Here is a 24,950-nt window from a genome sequence, read left to right as displayed (position 1 = left end):
CTTTCCAGTTCTGGTTGATAATTCACCACAGAAATCGGTCTAATTACATTTACGTAAAAAGACAAGAATTTTCCGTTTCTATTACAATTATGTTTTAGTCTGGCTGGAGGAAACCACCGCTCTTCGCCAGGTATTCGACAAACCTGACTTTAATGTTTAGTGATAGCTGGGTTTGTGTCTACAACCAGTGAGAAATGCACTTTAGACGGCAGAGACATGACATTAAAGGTGAGACAAATCCTTGCCAAACATCTGTGTCGTCCAGAGGCTGTTCTCGAATCTTTCAGTTATCCCAAGCAAATAAAATAAATGCTATCCGACGAAGGAAACCAGAAGGACAACCACGTCAGACAAACTTCTCGACAGAGGAAAGGGGAAATATCGAGAACTTTTTCACTATCTTAGTTCTCCAAGATGGCAAGTCTCGAGGTATCTAGAATGGACCAGAGTGATGTTTGCTTTTCCACTGAAAGTAGCTATAACAAAACACAGATATGTGATATAAGAAATAGTTTATTTGTACAGGCAGTTTTTAACAGTTGAATGATCATGTTTGTACAGGTTATAATGTCTTGCCAAATTTTCACGTGAACACGGACAATCCCATTTATACCACAACCGCTCGAGTACTCGATGGCTCCGAAATTCCAGAAACAAGTATGCCCTAGAGCCACAGACACACCGATGTATACTTTGCAACCATACACAACCCAACCTTCCAGTCAGGTTCCATAAAGAACCTAACCATTCCACAACTCCAGAACATGCTTAGGCAGAAGAACACGTGCCTGTCAAAGCGTAACGGTGAAGAAAATAACCCCAAATACCACAGAGTATATCACGTTACGCAATAGTACCTAAAACAGTCACACAAGTACTCAAAATATCAGCCACAGCCACATGTAACCACACGTCATTCATTCAGGTGTCCACTTTGTTTATCACCAGAAAACATTTAACACAATAACAACTGTCCGACACAAAACTCTATAAATTAATATTTTAAGTTCACTGGTCTACATTTCCGTCGCCTAAATTAAACAGCTCAATTTTTTTCATTGTCGTATTTCAAGTGTAAGATGTACATGTAGTTCATTGCATGTACAATAGCAACAAACAGGTCAAGCGATAAAACTCAGTATTAAGCCTCACATGAAGGTGTATATATATAAGCTAAGCTAGCATGAACAGACTCCGGCTCATAGTCAATACATGTTCCTTCCGATACATGTATTATCAGAAAACCTTCTGGTCATCTTCTTATCATGTGTCAGCTGAACTAAAAGCGAAGATGATGCAAGCACGTTTAATTTGCTCTATGTTTATTTTGCTATAGTGAGAATCAGTTTTTTCTCATATATTGCCTAAATCAGCTTATTTCCACTGGTCGTTCCCATAATTGCGGCCCTTTTCCCCATTCCCATTCCCCGTCCCAAGAATACTATTTCTTACATTATGAACAGGCAGATCTTTGCAAAGAAAAAGTAAAACATTAAAATATGTCACACCTAATTAGCAATACATGTACCACAGATAGGAGTTAGTTGGAAAAACAACAAAATTATTGCAACTAAAATGCCAGATAGAATACATGTGTGTATTATATACAATGTAAAGCATATGTACAATAATATAAGACCTGACTTCTCTTTCATATTCAACCTTTTAACATACACGTATGTTCTACATTAGCACGCCGTATGAACATATCAAGCTTGTGGTGTAAATGTTTCCAGGTTAGTGATTCTCTTAAGTGGTATATTATTTTCATACAGGATGATGTGGCAATGACAAATCATTGAAAACAAAAATCAACAAAGACACAATGAAATATCATAAATATCTATGGTTAGGCTAATAACAGCATGCATAAAATATGAAATGTGAGATATCTTTTCTGTTCAAATCTTCACTTGTATTTAGCAAGAAAAAAACTCCAGTTCAATTATTGGATTTTTTCCCCGTGATGGTTCTACACATACTCATGGAGAACTACTGTGTGTGTCCCATATTAGAAGTTACACACAACAGTTTTCCAGTAAGGGTTGCACTGAGCTATCAGCAGAAAAAGAACATCGTAGCCAAGGGGTGTGTATGTTTTCTCAGATGTGAAACAAAGTTAGAATGATGTACATTTGGCATCTTGGTGACAGCATCTCATAATGAGAATAATGACAATCCACACACATCCATTTGCAGAATGCGAACTGTTGAAATGTACAGAAATTTAGGTAATTCCATATTTGTGCATTTTCATAAGCAGATTTCATGATTATTGAATTTTTCAAAAAAGGTGGCACAAATACTTTATATGCTCCGTATGTAATATGGCCCAGTCTCAAAGCATTGGATGGCATTTGTATCAGAAAATAGATGACTTTACAGTCATATTTTACACTTCTGTCAACATTTTGCTGTACGGTTTACATTTCATTGTAAACAAAGATCTTCATTAATTCTTTCCACACTTCCCTTTTTAAGGCCGTCTCTAAGATAACAGACATCTCCAAGTCGTACATGCCAACATTTACCTCCCAAAGACATGCAGTTCTGCAGAGGGCAAGGAGATGAGAGTTACTTCCCTTAACACCAGAGATCTTCTGTCAGTGAGGCATGCTTAGTATAGTTATACACCTGACAAAATGAAACCTCTCCTTGATTTCTCAGCTATATCACACAGTTGTTTTCTGCTCTTGTGCAGATTATTAAGGATGGCGCTGTCATGGCTTTAACTGAGCAAGTTGCGGATCTCTTTATGTATATGACAGAGGAAATCCACATAGGAGGCACTGCCTGATAGCCCCTTGTCCTCTACCAGGAAGTGGTTGAACCAGGGCTCCAACTTATCACGCTGTCTCACCACAGTCAGCTGAAAAACGAAAAGATAACCAAGGTTTTAAAATATGGTCAAAATCAACACAGGTGCTCAATTTTAAGCAAGACACAGTAGTACTGAACAGGTATGGTTACCTACAATGAAAAATCAAGACCATCAAAATTAATGGCTCAAGTGACACAAATTCTCAACCTAGAGTGCAAAGCCCTTCCGCTCTACAAACTCAACGATGGAGCCATATGGTAACACCTCACCTGTTAGGAGCCCAGTGATATGCAATCAATGACTTTCACAAATATACACAGCAGTACAATGTGAGACAATTTAGTGTTTCAAATGGTGGTGGAAGTAATCCTATCTATTCCACGATGTTTTCCATGACAATGCCTGTAACTGCACAGCCATATGTTCCAATCAGCCCAGGCATGTGAAGCCAGTAATATGCCCATTTCATTCACCACTCACACACACACACAGAGAAAACATAAACCTGTGCCAAATGGCCTGACGCTCACAACATTTGGGTGTCATGCTGATTTCTCTGGGTGGTCAATGAATCTGCAACCAGTGGCAGTCAGACCAACAAACAGAATACAACAAAATGAATAGTTTTCAACATCAGTATTGTAAGAATAGATTACCACTGTATCACTACATTCTACTGGTTTTTTTCCCTCTCACCTTCATGTATCTGCTCCTTTCAGCACGGATCTTCTGTATTATACCATTCACCCTCTTTGATGTTGGCGTGTCCAGTACCAACAGAGTGCACTGTGGTATAAGTAGAAATAAAATTAAAACATTTAAAACAATTTGAGTTTAATACACGGCAATCTGTGGCATTAGTTGTGGAACAGGGTTACAACAATCCATATAATACCACATGAACAGTAACAAATTCTTCAAGTTACTTTAATCATACAAGATTCATTTCTGTGACCAATGAAACATACATCTGCCTGCCACAATGTCCCTTCTGGAATATAGTTCAGAAAATGCACTGAAAATGGTGTTATTCTTTTTTTTTTTTTTTTACTTTATTGATTCTTACATGTATCTACATATACTTTCATCAGATTTTTCTTCCAAGTCACAGTATTGGTTAGACAAAAAAAAGCCAGGGTAAAACAACAACACCCATTTCTTTTTTTAATATGATGTACAAACTATGCCCAAAAGCATTAATAACAATGCTGTTACACTTAATCAATCAATAATGTGCCTACTACAGGCTACTGTTCCAGACTTACCAGAGCATATTATCTTTATACACATCCAGTTCTCACCTTATCAATATCCACCTGGGCTGCTGACTGAACTCCGAACACATTCTGTATCCATTCTGGGCTGGCATTGTGACCAATCCACATAAACATTGACACACCATTCTCTGCAATAACAAAATGTCTCATAAATAATACCATTTGAAAACCAATAACAATAAATTAACTTCATGAACAGAAATTGATAAAGCTTGCCCACATCAGTTATTTACATGTATTTCCCAAAATTAGTTATTAAAGTTGCAAAAGTGAAGGGTTCTATACATATGTATATCATTATTAAATTAATGTCAATATTTTTTTTCCTTGGACAAAAATTTCATGACATTCTAACTTACCCAGCAAATAGACCCCATTTTCCTCTAGCCTGTCCACAGAACAGCGAATAGCAGATGGCATTGAGTCACCGTCTTCATCCAAGTCATGCTGTGGTACACAAAATATTTATGATTTACAGCAGCTGCTCAACCATTTCAGCTTCATTTTCATTTTATAATAAACTGATCTTTCACATACTATCATTAATTATACACTTTTTCATAGCTAAAAACAACCCCTGGCAATTCCTTTAAGCTACATACGAATTTGGAGGGAAAACAATCATATGTAGAATTTTTTAAAGCAGCTCAAAATCAACTTGTTGCCTAGGGAACAGAAAATTGGTTTGGATATAACAGAGTAATGTTCCCTGAAGTGAAATAAGCTTTTAATCAGAGACTGACGAGAAAATCAGACCAATATTTTTGTACTTACCAAAGGCAGTAATCTGGGATAGAAGAACACCTGTGATGCTCGCACATTCATGGAGTTGATCATAAGCATTAGGTAACTTCTGTCATCAGTGGATATATCAGAGCCTTGAAAGCAAAAACCAACCACTCACTTGTCAGATACAATATACTCAATACAGTTATAAAGCTTTCAAATGCTCTGATATAAAAACTGTTTTCAATTTCAAGTCGCACAAAAGTACACAAGATGGCATGACACCAAACTACCAAGTAAGTTGAAGTCAACGAGGATTGAGCTGTTACCAAGCATTTCTTTGAGAAGTTCTTGTGCTATATGGAAAAATACTTGAGTTGAGTTTACTGGAAGTGAAAAATGAATCTAGCATCATGCAGACCATTTACATCACACATGCTACATGATAAATCTTCTGACACCAGCCCTTCCAGAGTTGGATAACAACACGACATGATACCATAAGTTATACCAGTGTGTTGCATGGGTATTTGCTCTAATATTTCATGGAGGAAGACGATTACCTCAGGCAAACCAGGCCCTTTTTTCACAGACGCTTTGCCTTTTATATAGGTGACCAGCTAGTGAGTCATGTTTAAATTCACTTGAATTAAGTTTTAAAGTCATTCTCTCAAAAAGATGTTATGTTGTTTTTATCTGTGGGTACACGCTGCTATACCGATAAAATATCCATCATGCGAGGCTGCATTTCTCGCCTGCTTGGTGAGTAGCCCATTCAAGTGGACTGACAAATCAGAAGCCTAGAAGTTTCTCTGCACTGTGGTAAAAGTAAAGCATACCTCCCTGAATGCCGTCACTCTTCAGGATACAGTTGCCGTAGAGAGGCAGCAGTTTCATACACTCGGGCAGGATCAGCTGGCCTGCTGAGGAGGGACTGGCACAGTTCTTCCTGTAACATGCCAGGATGTTAGAAACCTGTGTCATGATCTCCTCTCGCACGTGCTTAGGGTTGTGGTTCAACACATTACGGATTGCTGCAACAAAAAGTGGTTCAGTTAAAAAACAGAGTGGGTGCAAGTTCAGTGTAAAGTACCAGCAGAGGGTTTCTGTTGCAGCCAATTTTATCAACCAGACGTCAAAAATGACTGATGACTGCTACTCGAACTCATTAAATTCCTGAATTCATGCAAAATTCTTGTAATCTTTATTCAGGCAATTTGACCATGCATATTAAACTACAATAAATCCATGTACATGTAGGTTGGTTGAATTCCATTTTTTTTTTAAACAATGAAACAGGGTTTAATTTTATTACTCTACTTAACAACAAATGTGCTTAAAGTAATAAGAAAAAAATTATATTTTCTTATACTACCACAGTCAGGGTTATGGGTTGAAACAACTTAACCCCATCACCAGTCACCAAATGACAAACTTCCCTAAAGCCTCAGGCGAATTAACTAGTTGTAAATTTGAGCATGTCTCAATATATGCATGTCTCACACAATGCACAAAAGTCCAGTGCCATGTTTAGGTTTATTGGAATTTTGCACCCACAATTACTGCATTTTCCTTCTTAGCCCTAAGAATTGTCTCAAAATTTGCATGGCCCTAAGACCATGAGAACTGATCACATTCAAGCCACGCTTCAAACTTGAACCAGTAAGGAAGCATTGTTTCAAAACAGTGACTCACTTCCCATGTACCTAAATAACTTTCTATGCTGAAACTTCATGACTGATCCTACCTTGTTTGGCCATAAGGTTGATCATGGTGTCCAGCTCACAGTTCCTGAACAGGTCAGCCATCTGGGTACAGCAGTTCAGGGACAAATTGTGTATCCTCAGCCGTCTCTGGCCACTGACACTTGTGTACAGCGTCGCAACCTGATCACAGGCAAAACAGAACATAGTGAGCAAACGACTACAGGGTTTATGTAGATCACGATTATGTCTAGGTTAAATTGCATCACATCATCAGGTGAATAGCCTGTTTCCTATCTGAGCCAGTAAATGCTGCCAGCTAATTCTTTTGAGAACTACACATACACTGTGTGAAGCTATTCTCTAAAAATATGCAAATCACTTTTACACCACAATATGGCTAAAGATTTTAGATGCAAGCTATAAATACATTCATCTGGTAAAAGAACATTTATCTTCTGCCATCAGATTCTGTTCTTAAGACTCAGCTTGCACTGTGTAAAAAATAGTGACAAACATTTCATGAGCTTCCCAGTTCAAATGTTTTAACTAAAAGATGGTCATGTACCTGTATATAAGCTCCCTCTGTTTCATTCAGCTTGTCATCATGTTTGATGTCCACAGTGACAGCCTGGTCACAGTCAATGGCAGCTAGCTCCACATCAGTTGTGTTGGACATGTAGAAGTTACCATAGAAATCCACAGGACGGATGCCTGGTGTGAAAAAAAACAAGGAATTTATATGTGACTAAAGTACATCTAACAACAGACACCTAGCATGCATACTGACAATTTATTTACAGCTGGTGTGGTCAAGAGCACACGATGTCAACTATTTTAATTCCAATTACCAGGTACAGGTTTGATGCAAAACAGTTTTCATTCAATGTTAACAGCTGTAAAATTCTTTATTCAAACCCATTAGACATCCCAAGAGGGTTGACTAATCAATTCTACAGAATTCATTTACTAACACAGAGACTTACCTGTACTAGTGCGCACTCTCATAATGGCATCAAATGCAATCGGTCGTTGTACCGTCTTCTTCAGGTCACTCAGGAATCTCTCACCTTCCAAGTCAGCCTGAGAAAATAGACAAAGTTGATTCATTCATTTAATGGTGTTAGTGCTCTGTTCAAGTATTTTTTTTCACTTGTTTAAACTACACAAGAACAGCCAATTTCAAGAGAAAATAATTATTAAATTATTTATTTATTTGATTGGTGTTTCACGCCATAAATAGGAGAAAAAAGACAAAGACAATGAATCAATTATTTGGTAAAGTCCCGAAAATTATTATTGGAGTGAAAATGATTTTGATCCTTACTAATTCTTGTTATATGTAAACAATTGATGAAATGTCATCTTTTAGAACAATTTGTACATGTACTGACTGACTGAATGATAACTCATTCTTTCAATGAACACTACACTGCCTTGTGTGTTTTATGGTTGTTTTGGTATGCATACTATCACTCTAACAGTACGACACTCTACAGCGCACATGTTATATAGTTAACTGGATTCAATATGAAAGTCCAGTGAAATGTTTCACAAAAGAGAAGAAATTCTATATGGTAAAAGGTATAGCAGATGACACTTGTGTTTCCTTGAAAATGAGGCTTACTTGAAAGTAGTTATACTTGTAGACATTCCCTCCAGTGAGCCTGGGTACTTCTCCCATGGAGGCCAGGTCCATGTATGAGTTAGGGAAGAGGAAAAGGTCCACACAGCATCCTGCTGCCACACACTCCTGACCCAGCTTGGTGTAGAAGTTACCCTGAGGTGTCAGTATGGTCTGCAAACAGAAAGTCAAAGTAGGAAAAATCAGTCTCCAAGGACATGTCATATGCAAATAGAGTGTGTCAGGATAGTGTCACAAACATAAGACAGGACTCTGAAGCCTATATCAATAAGTCATAGAAATTTCATGAAAGAAATAGGTTTGGACGACATGAAGTATTCACGTTTCCATGACAGCAGAAACAGAAGAACTGAACATATGTCACCTATCTAATACATCTACTTACAACAGTTAGGTTTAAAATGGTTACTAAACAACCAATGCTCTTGCTTGGCAGGATTAAAGTTGTACAAATACACTGACAGGCCCTCATTAGAAGCACCACTAGTTTGTTGCTAAGCAAGTTTTTTGACAAACAATATTTACCATTTCTGCTGAGCATAAAAAAATCAAAACCACTGAAGTCATAAAGTCATCTGCTAGTGTATGTAGATGTGCTGTTCTCAAAATTGATACCTTTTCTTTCTCTGTCCCAAGCAGTTTTCGGTCGTCCCTGTTTTTCAGTTTTCCTGGAGCCTCAGCTATAGGTAAAGATGTATGGAATATGAACAGCTTGCCTGCCCGGTCTGCAGATTTGAGAGCGTCTAAGCCGGCCTGGATGACAGGACCCAAGACAACCTCTGTTTCCCGCGAGTCAGCAAACATGCCAGGGATTTGAGAGAGCAGGCTGAAAGACAGATCATCTCAATGTAGCTAAATATCCTAAAACTCACTGATGTAGTAAGGTTTAGTCAGTTAAATCTTCAGTCTAATGCACAAAAAAAAAAAAAACTATGTGTGCATGCCCTTACTTCAAGACCTCTTGCAGCGTTTTCTATAACATTTTACAAAATTGATGAAGGGGTTTTACTTAAGACATCTGTTAAAAAAGTCTGACACATATTTTCAGTGTATGCTCCTCCCTTTCATTAATATTTATTTCTGTGATGGAAGCTGTAGAGATTTTCAAAAAATCACACCTTAAACCTCTTTCAGTTCCTATTTCATGCTCATTCCAAAGAAAATTTTCCCAGTAGCTAAAATAGAACACTGAACTGCTAAATAACCTTAGCTCTGACAGAGGCTTGAAAAGAAATCCATCTAAAGATAAAAGCAAAACAAACCAATTCTCCAGGAATCTACTGAGATATGTGGACGAAAAAAATATTCCCCACTTTGAAGAGAACTTTCCAGCAACATGTATTTATAAACTATACCAGTGAATTGGCTTGTTACCTATCAATGACAGCCTCTGACTCTGACAGCTTGACTAGGAATCCATCTAACAATGGAACAAATACATCCTCCAGGTCAGAGACCACCAACATCTGGGGCTGAGCCAAGCTTGACTGAAATACAACATCATCACCATCATAAATATTCATCAAGTATCATGTATAAATGTGACAAAGTCAAAACATTCTTTAGCAAATTCACAATTTAGCTTAACTATCAGAAGTATTTTCACTGTGAAGAAATGCTAGGGAAAATATGATCTGAAGAAAAGGTTCACATAGTTTCAGGTTAAAATTCTGAATTGCATTAGTGCAAATTTGCAACAGATATCTTGCGAAAGGTTGATGTCGTCTTGTACTGAGGCCATTGTAATGTGAATGGTACATGTGAAGAGATAAGCTGTCAAAAATTTCACCAAAATACAAATCGATCGACAGACAGACTGAGAAACTTAGAGGAGCTGTTGCCTCAGCTGAAAATTAAATTTTGCTGCACACCTGTTCAGAAATCAGAACACTTTATGAATGGACTTTCTTTCACAAACCTACCTTCACATTATAGAAGTGTAACTCTTTACTATAGGTGACAAATCCAACTTGTATTTCTGACTCCTCAGCACCTATTTCTCTGATAATGACAAAAATTCCATAAATTTGAATACATTTATTTGTTTATTTTTTTTGATTGGTGTTTTACGCCATACTCAAGAATATTTCACTTATACGACGGTGGTCAGCATTATGGTGGGTGCAAACCGGGCACAGCCCAGGGGAAACCCACGACCATCTGCAGGTTGCTGGCAGACCTTCCCATGTACGGCCGGAGAGGAAGCCAGCATGAGCTGGACTTGAACTCACAGGGACCGCATTGGTGAGAGACTCCTCGGTCATTATGCTGCGCTAGCGCGCCAACCAACTGAGCCACGGAGGCCCCCTGAATACATTTAAAACCAAATACTTTTTAAAAGCATACATATAAACATATTACAATTTCTATACAGAACTATATGTAAAGTTCAAATCAGGTCATATTCCAACAATCTGACACCAGCTTCTCAAATATATTCATGAAACAAATTCCCACTGTGAATTTTGTGGATGACATATCACACCTCAATTTAACATATGAGTTTCTGTATAGGCAATAAAGGTAGAAGGAACACTGACATACTTCTGAAAGTTTACCTACATAAGTCACAATACATTCGAGCAGCTGCTTGTCTATATTTACCTTGGTAGATTCACCAAAACATCGTCTTTTAAATGTTGACAAATCAAATGAACCAGTCCACTTTTTACACTATTGTAGGACACGTCAATCATAAATATGAAAGCTGGCGAATTTGGCAAAGTTCCATTCTGGAAGTATAAATTATACCAGTATGTAGTACAGAACATTGCAACAAAATGAAAGGAAGTTCTAGTTTGCATGAAAAACCACTCATACATGCTACTAAAGTTCAGTAACGTACCTACAGCACATGGATCCACAAAGAAATATTATTTTGTGGTGCAACTTACACGTACATTTTACAATGCCATTCCAAGGCTGGCAAAGTTACAAAAATATGGAAACAAAGTTCATGACAACTGAGTATGAATACCTCATATTTTCTATGTCAAACATGATGTTTGCTATGACAGATACGGTAATGTTTTACTCTAGTAACTGGTCAATTTATTCATTCCTAACTCACCCGGATTCTGTTTTCTGTTACTTGGAAAATTCTTAAACCCCTATAAACCATTTTGTGTGAGTACAATTCACTACAGTCAAGTCAACAGGAAGGTTGCAAAACTGAACATACATGTAATCATATGAAAGTGGATGCAAAAACAAGTTTAAGAAATTGTACACATAAATACCTTGCAGTAGTCTTTGGTGGCAACAAATTCATAAGAGCCCAGGCAGAGTTCTGGTCTATCATAGCTATCCACTCTCCTCCCTGTGTGGTCTAAGTGATTGAAATACTCTTGAGGAACTGCAAAAAAACAAAACAACAACAACACAAGAATATTATGTTACAGTTTTAGCATGAATACATCTTGTAAACTATGCCAATCAGAAATATATTTAGAAAGTCATTTATCATAGAATAGTTTCTCTAAGACTATACCACTTGCATAAGTTGTTCACATAATTATCCCATCAACAAATGATGTGCTCTTTTTACACACATAAATAATAAACAAAGCAAGATAGTAAAAATATAACATAGTATTATTGCATGACAGAAAATCCAGAAGTACACGAGTCAGTAGGTGTCTGAGTCAGACATCAGACATGGCTTACCATCTGTGGCTGCCCCACAAAAAACACACTGGAACCTGCGTCCTCCATCTATAAACTGCATGTAAGGGTTCATATAGGCTTTACATCTCTTACACCTCACAGGGCCTATCTCCCCCAGGTTCATGATAGGGGGTGGGTGCTACAACATAACAGTAAACACACACTCACTCAGTACATGTAAGTGTATTTCATTACTTATATTTTTTAACTGTTGCTGAAATACTCAATAATTTTTTCAGTGTATAACAAGTCAATGTTATATTCCTAGATTACATGCTCATGTTACACCTTTGTCCTGTCAAATGTATGCATGCTTTCTACAAATTCTACAGCAGAATGAGATGGAGTATTCAGTAACAAATACACACAAAATAAATTCAAAGTCACTATGATTAAAAATAAAATTAAAAGCAAAATAAACAGAGCTGAATTGACACACAAATTCAAAACGTTAGAGGTCACAGAAACCTGATGTTCTGCAACAATGCTTCAGATCTAGATCCAGGGCCCCATTATTCAGGAGTCACATGTAACAGTCCTACTCGTTTTTTTTCATCAGGATAAGGCCAGTGTTAAGATTTAAGTCCAATTTACTGTAACTCTCAGTACATATTTGAACAACCATTCCTAAGTATCAACTTTAGTTTGGACAAGACATTAACTTGTTACTCATTAGTGTGGGACTTGTATTAAAATGCCTAAACTAGATGAATAAATACACAGCCTGCACACATGGTAAATAACCTAAAATTTCCCCATGATTAAATTACGCATTTTGTAAGGATGAAAATTATTTTATGGGTTTTTTTTATGCCACTGAAAACTACATTTTTTGGGGTGATTTTTTTGTCATTTACCTTACATGCAACTTTACAGTGTGGAACTGTTGACTTACCTCTGATTCATGTAGCCTTGCAAAAGGGGTAATAGTGAGACCAAAGGGGATTTGGCTACTCTTCATCATATCAGATGTACAGGGTATGTTATACATTGTGGAGCGCAAAAAGCGTGGGTTACTGTTGCCTGGAATTACAAAAATCATACTCATATTAAAACCACAATATTTATGTATTTATTTATTTCATTCTTGTTTAATATCATTCTTAAGAAATTTTCCCTCTTGCAATGAATGAATGATGATAGCTTATGGCCACATTGGCCACTTATACAATGGCTACCAATTTCATGAGTGAAAGAAAAAACGAGTAACCAGAGAAAACCAACATTCCTAGGTTGCAGGTAAACATTCTCAATGGTGCAAGTTACGTGAACATGTTTCTCTAGTGAATTTTATGTTATTCCACACAAATGAGCAGTGTAAACAATTTCTTGCCACCTATGCCCTGAGAAAAATAAATCGAGAAAAAGTCCATATTACTTACTAATTTATTTAAAAAAGAAATGCAACTGTGTTCCCAGGTAAGAAATAAATTATACCAGTACCTTGATCTTGTGTGGTAAAGTCTGTTGTGACTAAAGGCGGTACTATGCCCCGTCCTTGTGTCTGAAATATGCCACTTTTGTTGTTTTTATCATCTTCTATCACTTGAATCTGTCAAATCAGGGCAAACAAATTCGTAAGGGAACAGAAAAAGAAAACAAAAATCCAGATTTATGGCCAATTTCATATAAAATGTTCATTTTGCAGATTTAAAGAATGAAATCTCAACAATATGATATTCTTACTAGAGAAAGAAATTAATGAATGTTAATAACCATACCTGACCCTTAATCATCAACAATGAAGTCACCGACTGCGAGGTGTTGAAATGTGTACACATATAATTTTGCAGAGACAGCTTTCCAACAGGCCTTTAGTAAGCAAATAAATGTCCCACCATGTCTGATGTGTAGAATCTAAACCTTGTACATTTTAGGAAGAGAATAATTATTAACAATAAATTTAAATTTATTATGGTGGGGGGGGGGGAGTAATTTTTAATTTTGTAAAGGATGCTGAATGAGTTTCAGTGGCATTCGGTGATGTTAATGGTAATAACGGTTATCGCTGGTAATGAGAGGTACCAATATATTTATAAAGTTTTGTGAAGTTTTGGGAAATGTTCAAACCAGCATTCATTCAGATTTGATTAGACTGCTGACTTACTGGGCTAGGCATCTGGTTGGGGTCCAGACGTTTCTGTGGGGGTTGAGCCATTGGTCTTTGCCCCTGGTTTGTTCCATAGTTAAAATTCTGCTGCCCATAGCCTGGGCTGGTTTGACCGCTCATGTACTGGCCTTGACCTGGACCAGGTGGGAACTGTCCACCCATGGGTGGCTGCTGTCCACCAGGAAGTGGGGGCATACCTGGCTGCTGACCCCCGTAATTGTACTGGTTTTGGGATGTGTTCATACCAGGCTGGGCCATGCCCATTTGCCCAGAGGGTGGGCCCATGTTCATAGGTCCAGAAGGTGGGCCCATGTTCATCTGACTTGCACCTTGAGGAGGACCACCTACTGGGCCAGAGGGTGGCCCAAATCCTGAGGGTGGTCCAGGCAAACTGGAAGCAGGTGGTCCAGCCATACTTGAGGGAGGTGGTCCACCCATCTGTTGTTGTGCATGTCCACTTGGGGGTCCTCGGCCTCCCATTTGATGTGGCCCTGACGGTGGGCCATAGCTACTTGGGGGTCCCATCATACTATTTGGAGGACCAGCCATACTACTTGGTGGTCCAGCCATACTACTTGGCGGTCCAGCCATACTACTTGGCGGTCCAGACATACTACTCGGAGGTCCAGACATACTACTCGGAGGTCCAGACATACTACTCAGAGGTCCAGACATGCTGTTTGGAGGCCCTGACATATTAGGAGGTCCGGACATGCTATGTGGGGGTCCTTGCATATTGGTTTGGGGTCCGGTCATACTACTTGGGGGCCCAGACATACTACTAGGAGGTCCTGCCATACTGCTTTGAGGATGACCTTGGTTACCCTGCAGAAAAATGATACATGAAAAAAGGCTAGTAAACCAAAGCTCAAATAGGTATAACATCAAGAGACAGAAAATTATAAGTCTGAAGCAATGGTCTATTTGGTACCCTTTTTTGTGTAATAGGGATATGCAATTAAATGGGACTCATCAGTTCATCTACAAACATTTAGCTTTTAACCCCTGTATTAACACATAGGGGTGTTCAGAGACTTATACAATTAAGACTTAAAGCTAAGTCCTGAACAATAATTGAATCAGACAAAGAACTCACCATTGGGTGTTGACCTCTCAGAGGGCCTGACAAATGCATTGATCCCATTTTGATTTGTCATCTGAATAAAAGCAAACATGGATTCTAGTGTATTCCAAACACATCAGACACATGTAAGATAATTACCTACATGTACAGCATACAGACATAAAGGACAAACAAGCCCCAACTGTGCTGTACACATAAATTGTTCGAAGATATAGGTGTAAGCTACAAGGGATTAAGGGTTTAACACCACCATAGCGGTGTTTGTTGTGCAACCCGATACAGCTGAACCTTTTTTCATACTTTGTCAAATCCAAAGGATTGGAACATTTTGAAACAAGTGTTTCTTTTTCAACTTGTTGTAAAACATAACCCATGTAAAAACCAAAGCGATATCTATAAACTGTGCAAAAAAACACCTTTATCACTGAAGAAAATCCCCATAATTCACTTTTATATAATTCAGGAAGCAAATCTAACAGGTAAACGAACTCAAAATCTTTTATTTGTATACATAAACAGCATGAAATGATATTACTTTGGGAGGTAAACGTACTAGCTGGTGTGTTGCCTGACACACTCAATGTTGTTTGAAAAGTCAGCTTGCAACAGCGGGGTTGAATTAATAACATCCACACTAAGGCCACAAGATATTTCATATATACTGTCAAACAACAAAATACCTGTATAATAATTTGGCAAAATCTAATTCAACTTTCATATTACTTCTATGAACCTATTTGGGAACATGCATAGTTCAAGCTTAATATGAGGACCAAGGTATTCAATTATCACTGAAAATCAAATAAGGAGGTCACTAAGCCAGGTTTTTCACATCTGAAGTAACTCTGACCTGATTTGTAGCACCCGGCTGGGGTCCTCTTGGGGGTCCTGGGGGTCCACCATAGCCTGATGCAGCTCCTGGCCCCATCGGGCGCTGATACTGACCTTGACCAGGACCAAGTGGCCTGAAACATACAAGAGGTGTAAACAATATACTATTCCCCAAACGTAGGAGATATTCCAGTTTGTGTTTATAGTCTTGAAAATGTGACTGTACAAATCTGACTTTATAAGGAAGGCAGTAAAGACTATTTATGGTGTGATTGGAAAATTCTCAAACGCATCAAAATTGTAAAAATGATTTGCATGGAAAGGATGTAAATCTGGTTGGAGAGGAAATTTGCAACGAAATCTTTACATCATTTTCTTCATCAGGTCTTTCATTGTTACTGATGAACTGTTTGCTTGTTTTAGGATACGGCATAGTATTTTTAGAATATCATGTAATTAATTACATAAAAATGCCCTGTCACTGTTAAGCGCAAGACAACCAATTAAGCTAGATAATCACATTGTTTTGGTTATTCTGCCATCCAACGACAAAAGAAAGTATGTAACTTTCAAATTTTTGATGACATTATCTATTGGCTCTAAGATATCAAACTAGGGACAAAATTGAACTTTCTTTTTAAAAAGTTCTTTGTTCCCTGGATAAATTCATGAGAAAATTTAAGAATGACTCAAAATGTTTTAAGTATTCAAAAAAAGGAGAACAAAAGAGACATTCACAATACAAATTTTAAAAAATTTTCACTGGTATACAATGTGGAAGACACCAGGCATGATGCCACCACCCAGTCACAGTGTTGTTTACTGACACGGTGACCCCGCGCTGACCATTCTTCACCCTTTTCCCACATGCTGAGGCCTATTAATTTCCAACATTTAGTTCAAATATTCACTTAGTCTTAACTAAAACTGAGTGGCACTAAAAGTAAGTTCACAAACATAAGTACCTGGGCATTCCATACTGGTCTCCCTGAGGTCCATGTGTTCCTGTGGCAGGTCCATTCTGCATGAGGCCAGGCTGACCAAACTGTCCTGGGGGAGGACCAGGGACTACCCCCTTAGTCTGCATGGGATTCCCAAATTGTCCTGGTAAGAGAGCATCAATGGTGCCAACTAATGAGGTTATTTTACATAAATCTTAAGATATTTAAATATATGTAGACATATATTTATTTTTCGGCAGATAAAGTCTGAACTGAGTATATATATATATAAATGTACATAGTATGACTAGCCATGTCCATCATTTTATGTACTAAGCCTTGTAGTAATCACAAATTATTTTCATATTAATTACTAGTAGCTATAGATCACATACTACTACTGTACACTACATATGCTTTGTAACAACCTCCCATGGCTTTGACAAAGCTTTTTTTTTTGAACAAGTCATTGCTATTTTATTGTATGTTTTACAAGAGACACTAAAAAATCCAAAAATGCAATACAAATAAAACCATTCTTTTTATTTTGTCCCATCCTAATGTTTTTTAAAGATTTTCCTGTTTTCCATGGCTTTTATATCAAGTTTTTACAATTTCACATAAAATAGATTATTTTCAGTTTTGGTAAAACAAAAATGTAAACTGTTGTACGGTAGCCTAAAACCCCTAAATTTGAATGTAAGATCTCAGCATCATAGTAATATACCTGGTCCAGGAGGTCCAGGTGGTCTCTGCCCCATCCCAACACCATTGTACATGTTCTGTGCCCCTGATGGAGGTCCTGGGGGACGCTGGCCTGCGGATGGGACTCCATAACCCTGTCCATACCCTCCCTGGTACTGGTTACCATACTGGGGGTTCATAGTTCGCCGATCTCGTCACAGAACTGTGGTATTTTAATTTCACTCAATCATCTGTATAATGAATCAAATAATAAATCACATATTATACATGTAAGTCAGACCTGAATCTTACCTTAGTGTGTTAACTGTTTCATTTACAACACTGCTCAGAGACAGTTAACACGCCTTACCATCCGACAGTCTTAAATCTTTGCCAATCAAGCATCTAGAGTTGGAGGTTTTTAAGTTGCTTGTGTACACATAGATTAGATATTCTGTAAACATGTTTTGGGATATTCAGTTGTCGGTGACTGGAGATCCTGAAAGCAGTGATTCAACCCAACATCCTCAGCAGGCTTTAGAATTCTAACATTAGAAAAACATGGAATTCTGTTCGAGAAAATTTTTTCTTTTTTATAATTGTAAAGACATCTTATATACAGTTTCCACTGATGTAACTGATGAGTTGACAATGACTTTATTTCAAGCGGTCTTTACCTTTAAGGGGTTATTTACATAGTTCAGGTGTAAACAAGAAACAAGTACAGAAAGAAAACAAAAATGAAGTACACAATGAAATATGCTGTAACATATACCTGATGGGCTTGTAAGGCTCAATGAAGTAACCATACAATATTGCAACCTGTTAGTCCTCATGAAGAAATAGCATGGCTTCTCATTTAAGTCCATATGTACATGAAGAACCTGTAGTATGGCTAAAACACCAATCACATGTAGCTCAAGGTACCTCGACATCTTTGCTAATACTATTGGGTAGAGCTACATAATATTCAATTTGATTTTCTTGGAGTAGTGCCAGAGTTCTGACAGCTCGCACCTCTGGCACTTTTCTCATGTCTCTTGCAAAAGTACCAACACGAATATGTGCGCTACAATTTCAGTGGTCTCACCTACATTCCTTGGGAGACTGCTGGCCTTAAAGATCAGCGCCCCATTTTAAAATGAAACCAGCCTGTTATGGCGACAGCGTGACTTTTGTCGCATTTGGCCCCATTTAAAATTTTGAAGACTTGAATTAGTGATTTTTGACCACACAGAGAGGATCAGTTTTTTGCCCAGTACTTCTCATCTGTGTCAGTGAAATACTGCAGTGGTTGTATTCATTTATTTCTTTCGTTGGTGTTTCACACCGTACTCAAGAATATTTAAAGTGAACATAAATTCAGCCCATTAAGCTGAATTAATTTATAAAGTAGTATTCCAGAAATATTCCAAAAATATTTCAAAAATTCTACATCCCTTACCAACAAAATAAATAGCAAACAACCATCAGTACCTTGCCACTCATTTAGTGATGCCATTTTGCCATGTTAAACCCATATAGAGTGACTCCACAAAACCTAGGAGCTCTCCCGTGCTATCGGTATTAAACAATGTGACAATGAGAATATACAAACAAAACGCCTGATACACAACCAAAGAGTATCAGCTCTGTTCCGCGTTCATAGGGCCGATGTTTCTTTTACTTTGGTGCTCGGTCGGGGCAATGTTTGTGGACACAAGCGTTGTGTTTTAGTGGCCCTCTTCGTCCTCGTCCTGTTTGGGTGTAAGCATTTGGCCTAGCTGGCTGTACTGACTTTAGGGAATTTACCAAACATAGCAGACAACAGATAACAGACCCTTTCATTCAGATTTTCAGAAGATATTTTCATAATAAATCTAACTTTTCCAAGAAAAAATAATGTAAAGTCACAATATTTTGCTTCCAGCAATTACTCTCCCAAGGTGGTTTTCTTGCCAGCTCACCCTGACAAGTTACTGCAGTATCCCGCCTAACAAGTTCTCATGGTGACATGGGCAGCCGTTCTCAGTTTACTGCTCATAAATGTATGGTCCAAAATGCATCAGTTTAGCACTTACATTATAAACCACAAAATCCAATTTATTGAATCAATAACTGTCTATCCACTATAAGAAACCACACTGACATAGGTCTCTTGATGTGACAGCCAACTATCACGTGAAATTTTCCGCACTACTGATTCGTCTAGTTGAAGGGCCTTTTCAACATGGCTACTCAGGGTGAATTGTTCGTCAGTGCCCAATGCTGAACTTTTTGCCTTTCAAAACTTAATAGAATTTTTTACACATTTTTCTGGGATAACTGTGTCCTATACAAATTTTTCTATGTGTATAAAGTGGCAGACTTCATGTTCACTTTCAATCATATGATGGCAGCGATATGATGGGAGAAAACCGGGGAGAACACTGGGGGAGTGATGCAGGTTGCTGCTAGATCATCTAACGAGCAGCAGTTGTTAAGCCTAGAACTGAACTATGTTAAGGCAGTTTTGGTGGGAACGCTCCACACACGGGAGACAACAGTGTTTACACTCACCACGGCTATTATGACGGATAGGTTTCATTTTAACACTGAGTGATGATCTTTGAGGCCAGCAATCTCCTGAGGAATGAAAGTGAGGCCTCTGAAATTGTAGCACACATATTTGTGTTGGTCTGTGCTTTAGTGAAGGTGTAGAGGTACATGGAGCTAGATCACATGGTGTAATTGTCCAATTCGACTGCACAAATTAACTGCACGTGATATTTTGTGCGGTTAATTAGAAGCATTTTTTTCTGAAAGGGGCTTATGAAATAGACTTGTCCTATGTTCATTACAAAACTCAAATTCCACCAGTCAATATGGCAAATCGCACTGTATGAAAGCAGTTTTATACATAAACCGATGAATCAGTGTGACATACTAATATTAATAAACAAAAATATTAGATCAAGAGCACAAAATGGACAGTGTTTTTCAGAGATAAATGTTGTCAACAAGCAAGGTTTAAAAAATGGACGAAAGCAAAAAATATTTTGATGTTGTTGAAAATCCTATGGTATGCTCCACTAATGCAATAAAGCTAAATTAACAGCTGGTTCTCCAGTCATACAATATAAATCAATGACATCTCATGTAATCCCAGTGAGTTTATTAGTATCACTCAACATTTAAGGCATATTTTTACATCTAATAAAACTGTATCCCTAAATTTCATATATATTAAAAACAATGCCCTTTAAAAGGAAAATTCAAGTAAAATTAAGACACTGAAGTTGTCGTCCATAGATACACTACTTGATGCACACCCCAAAACGGTTTACCGGTGTCAAAACTGCATCACATAGCAAACGTAAAATCTATACATGAATACTTTACATAGACAAGTCCTGTACCTCGACAAACAAGAGAAGTAAATCGAAACCACATACTAACCTGATATTTCTTCAATATTCTTGTTAATTCTTACAATTTTATACTTAGTTTCGCACAGCGATGCCACGTACTGTAACAGCGACTTCCGGCCACGGTCGCATACATGCGCAGACCATGCCACGTCGGCAGGATGTTGTGTGTATGCCGGGATATGTATACAACTGTGGGAAGAAACACGTGTTTTCTCCGCTGTCAAAATAGGTTATGTTAAACCGTTGACGATGCGAATATGATAACAGATACGGCGTAAGATTGCTCTTTAGTGTAATACACAATGCAAGCGTACCAGCTTTTGCACGCTGTTTTAGCAGTTTTCAAAGTTTGTGCTGTCATTGGCAGCGAAGGCTATAACAAGGCCCAGAACGACCAGGAAGATGAAAGGCCACTTACTAGTCACGGCGGATTTGACAATGAGGAAAGAATTTTGATGGATTCTGCATTTGAACCGGATTCACCGTACAAAACATTGTCTCAGTTTGACTTTGTTGACGATTCTAATACAAAAAATTCACAAAGCAGGAAGACAAATAACAGCGTACCACTGATTTTATGGTGGACTCAAAATTTGTTTCCACATGGACTGGTGTCAGATGAGGCGAATCCTGCAGTTATTCAGTGTGGACAGGACAAATGTCTGTCGTCCACAAACAGGTCATTGTTACTGGACTCAAGGACAAGAGGAATCATGTTTTATGGAACTGACCTTGATCCCTTTGATTTGCCACTCCCAAGGAAATCACGACACGAATGGGCACTATTGCATGAAGAATCTCCATTAAACAACTTTATGCTATCACATTATCCTTTCATAAAGATGTTCAACCACACTTCTACATTCCGACGGGAGTCTGACTACCCACTAGCTTCACAGTATCTCTATTCTCTTGAATATCTCATCGAGAGGCCACCTGTTTCACTGGCTATTAAAAACCAATATCGAAGTGCGCCACATTTGTATGCACCAGTTTTGTATGTTCAGTCACACTGTGGTGTGGCTTCTGATAGGGACCGCTATGTTCAAGAATTAATGAAGTATATTGCAGTTGATTCCTACGGCAAATGTCTTCACAACAGGGATCTTCCAGAGAGTATGAGAAACCCTGCAGAGTCCTTTGAGAAAAATGAATTTCTTGACTTTATTGCCAAATACAAATTCCACATTGCTTTTGAAAATGCCATCTGCACTGATTACATGACAGAAAAACTTTTCAGATGCCTCCATCTGGGATCTGTCCCAGTATATATGGGATCACCTCTGGCAAGAGATTGGATGCCAGATAGTCAATCAATCATCATGGTCCAGGATTTTAAGTCACCAAAGGAACTGGCTGAATACTTAGATTTTTTGGATAAAAATGACGATGAATATTCAAAATATTTAAAATTTAAGGAACCAGGAGGTGTCACAAACCAATTTCTCATTAATCATCTTGAGCAAAGGGAATGGGAAATGAATAGCCAGGACAATATGGACTTCATACTTGGGTTTGAATGCTATCTGTGCAAGAAACTTACTGAACGTATGCGCATGAAAAAGGCTCATTTGCATAATAAGAACATCCCACTTCTACCACCAAAATTTGCAAACAGCAGCCATCTCGGATGTCCTCAGCCATACACATCAATAGGTGATCCACAAGATGCACTAGAGGGTGACAGGTATAAAATGGAATCTTATTTTAAGAAGATGGCTTCATAGTCAATTATTTGTATACCCCATGGCACTATTATGTTTACTTATGGTGTGTAATATCCTGTTATCAGTTTTGACCCATTTTAGTCTTATTCCGTACTTTTTCTAATTTCTTCCAAACCTGAACCTAATTACCATAATACACAGAACATGTATAAAAAAACATGAAAATGTTGTGAAAAGCACATAAAGGAAGTAGCACAGATTTGATGTTACCTTGGAATATTTATGATTTGAAGGTATGTTGTGCTAATTTGTCTAAAGGTCAGCATTAGGCCTACTGTTTTCATTTCTTTTCGGAAAGGTAAAGATGTCTAATAATGCCACTAGTGACAATGTGTTTCAATCTGAGAAAAGTAGGAACTATAAACATATTTCTATTAAGTTATATAAAAGCAGTATGTTATTTTGTATGGTACACTATGATCTTGATAACTTTTGCAGGTTTTGCAAAGGTTAATTCTCAGCATCCCCTTTGCTTTGTTTGTATGTTTTATAAATGGCTTGTATTTTTCTTGTTTTTCAGTTGGCTAGAAATGGATTGGATTGGTCAGTATTGGGGTGATCTGGATAAAGCATATGCTGTCAGAGACATGATGCTAGCCAAGGAGAAAGACTCTGCCAAATTCAATGAATACTGGACGAAATTTGTGGAAAAACATGACAGAAAGAAAAATTAACATTCCAACCGAATTTTAAGTGATGATGCATTTTGTGCAAATATTTTACACACTGTTCATTTTGTAGGTATCACTTTGCTCAGTTAGATATACAGGAATGAAAGGTGTGCGAATGTGAAACACATAAACATGGAGATGTAAATACAGGTACTTGTTCATGTATGTCCATGATAACATGTGCATTGCTTCTGTGTATTAATCAATAAAAATGCTTAGACATTTGGAAAGGCTGTAGAATGTACATGTTAATTGTGAACTTTTTATGTATTGGACATCATATTAATTTACGCCTAGGCTGTTCTGAGTGATGAAGATATTAAACCGGTGGTATGCTGGCTTTACTGGAGACTGTGAATGTTCTTGACATGATATTAATGATAATAAGGCGATCAGGTGTTGTGTAATAGTTTATAGACTGACATCAGATAGCAGATATATTAACTGTACTGGTATCGTTATTAAATGAAGAAAGATTGTCAGTCATCATAGTATGTACATGCAGGTGTTAGGCTAATTCCACAATGTTGGTACATGTTAAATACAAAAATAAACTTGAATTGATTTATACTTACTTATGTGAAATTAAGTCGTTTACTTAAAGGAAAAGACCTCTAAAAATCTAAGTAGGCATCACTAAGTAAACCACTTAAAACTATGCGTAAATATACTTTCATTTATTTTTTTAGATTTTTGTGAAATGAGTTAAAGTCACTCAAACATGTAACTTCTAAGGTGGGCTTTAAACACCATACTACCAGAGGTTAGGAACTCTGATGTCAAGGGAAGTTTATCCAACTCTAATCACAACACTGAATGTTGGAATAATTCTTTTTATCCATAAGTGAAAGATTACTGAAATAATGTTCCCAAAAAATCTTTCTGGTGGACATCAGGAAAAAGGGCGATGTGACATCAGAGTTGCTAGATACCGTCACAGTATGGCTCATAAAGCCCACCATAGTTTTCAAATATTCAAATGCCTTTCAAGACTCAAAAAAAAAATCTGAAAAAATAAATGAAAGTATTTTTACACATAGTTTTCAGTTGTCTTTATGATGAACCTTACTTCATATTTTATCTTTCTTTTATTTTATTATTATTAATTGTCGTTTCATAACAAAACCTGTGTTGCTGTCAATGAATTAAATATCATTAGCAATAACTCACTGACTAATAATGTGACATGTATGATCTGCAAATTTAAGATCATTCAGATTGTTTTTTAATTGAATTTGTGTGAAATTTATAGAATATGACCAAGAGTTAATGCATTATGCAAGAACATGCATAACTTTATGTTGTACTCAGTACTACATTTCAGTGAATTTTGATTTATAGTTTTTGACTTCAGGTAGTCAAAAGTTTACTGATACTGAGTAAAAATGTGTAATCTAGTGTATGGCGGTGATGCATAGGTTAATTTATGATAGTGTTTTTCCATGATAAATGTTTCAAATCTAAAGCAAAACAGACAATGCCAAAATCAAGTTCATTATCACAGGTAAGACCAATAAAACACCATTTGATATTAAATGTACCTTTATTCCCTTCTTTACTTCTTATTTTAGCATTTCTGTTTGTGTTCCAAAATATAAATACAATTAAATACATGAGTCCTGCATGTTTTATAGACCATATTGATAATGATATTGATATGTACGTCACATCCATT

The 24,950-nt window shown here is 37.4% G+C and overlaps 3 protein-coding genes across 3 annotated transcripts; 1 reads left to right on the top strand and 2 right to left on the bottom strand.

Moving 5' to 3' along the window:
• Nucleotides 1-502: 502 nt before the first annotated feature.
• LOC135462313 (protein transport protein Sec24C-like) lies at nucleotides 503-16,000 on the bottom strand. The gene is made up of 21 exons (XM_064739651.1): nucleotides 15,883-16,000; nucleotides 15,045-15,105; nucleotides 13,946-14,773; nucleotides 13,282-13,390; nucleotides 12,734-12,861; nucleotides 11,839-11,977; nucleotides 11,412-11,527; nucleotides 10,777-10,904; nucleotides 10,095-10,173; nucleotides 9,547-9,659; nucleotides 8,788-8,998; nucleotides 8,155-8,325; nucleotides 7,514-7,610; nucleotides 7,096-7,241; nucleotides 6,572-6,710; nucleotides 5,664-5,858; nucleotides 4,873-4,976; nucleotides 4,458-4,545; nucleotides 4,123-4,226; nucleotides 3,518-3,607; nucleotides 503-2,869 (listed from the first exon to the last, which is right to left on the bottom strand). Exons 2-21 carry the CDS (start codon nucleotides 15,090-15,092, stop codon nucleotides 2,729-2,731), a joined length of 3,174 nt encoding a protein of 1,057 aa, XP_064595721.1. The 5' UTR covers nucleotides 15,093-15,105; nucleotides 15,883-16,000; the 3' UTR covers nucleotides 503-2,728.
• On the bottom strand, nucleotides 15,847-17,688 carry LOC135482085 (protein tfg-1-like). Its single transcript, XM_064761924.1, has 3 exons — nucleotides 17,532-17,688; nucleotides 16,829-16,967; nucleotides 15,847-15,997 (listed from the first exon to the last, which is right to left on the bottom strand). Exons 1-3 carry the CDS (start codon nucleotides 17,686-17,688, stop codon nucleotides 15,847-15,849), a joined length of 447 nt encoding a protein of 148 aa, XP_064617994.1.
• A 3,378-nt stretch (nucleotides 17,689-21,066) lies between these two features.
• On the top strand, nucleotides 21,067-24,941 carry LOC135481932 (alpha-(1,3)-fucosyltransferase 11-like). Its single transcript, XM_064761712.1, has 2 exons — nucleotides 21,067-22,564; nucleotides 23,125-24,941. The coding sequence occupies exons 1-2, from the start codon at nucleotides 21,180-21,182 to the stop codon at nucleotides 23,276-23,278; spliced, it is 1,539 nt and encodes a 512-aa protein (XP_064617782.1). The 5' UTR covers nucleotides 21,067-21,179; the 3' UTR covers nucleotides 23,279-24,941.
• Nucleotides 24,942-24,950: the final 9 nt, after the last annotated feature.

This window comes from Liolophura sinensis, chromosome 1, assembly GCF_032854445.1.
Source record: "Liolophura sinensis isolate JHLJ2023 chromosome 1, CUHK_Ljap_v2, whole genome shotgun sequence".
NCBI lineage: Eukaryota > Metazoa > Mollusca > Polyplacophora > Chitonida > Chitonidae > Liolophura > Liolophura sinensis.
The sequence above is the reverse complement of the archived record's forward strand: the minus strand, read 5'-3'. Positions and strand labels throughout refer to the sequence as shown.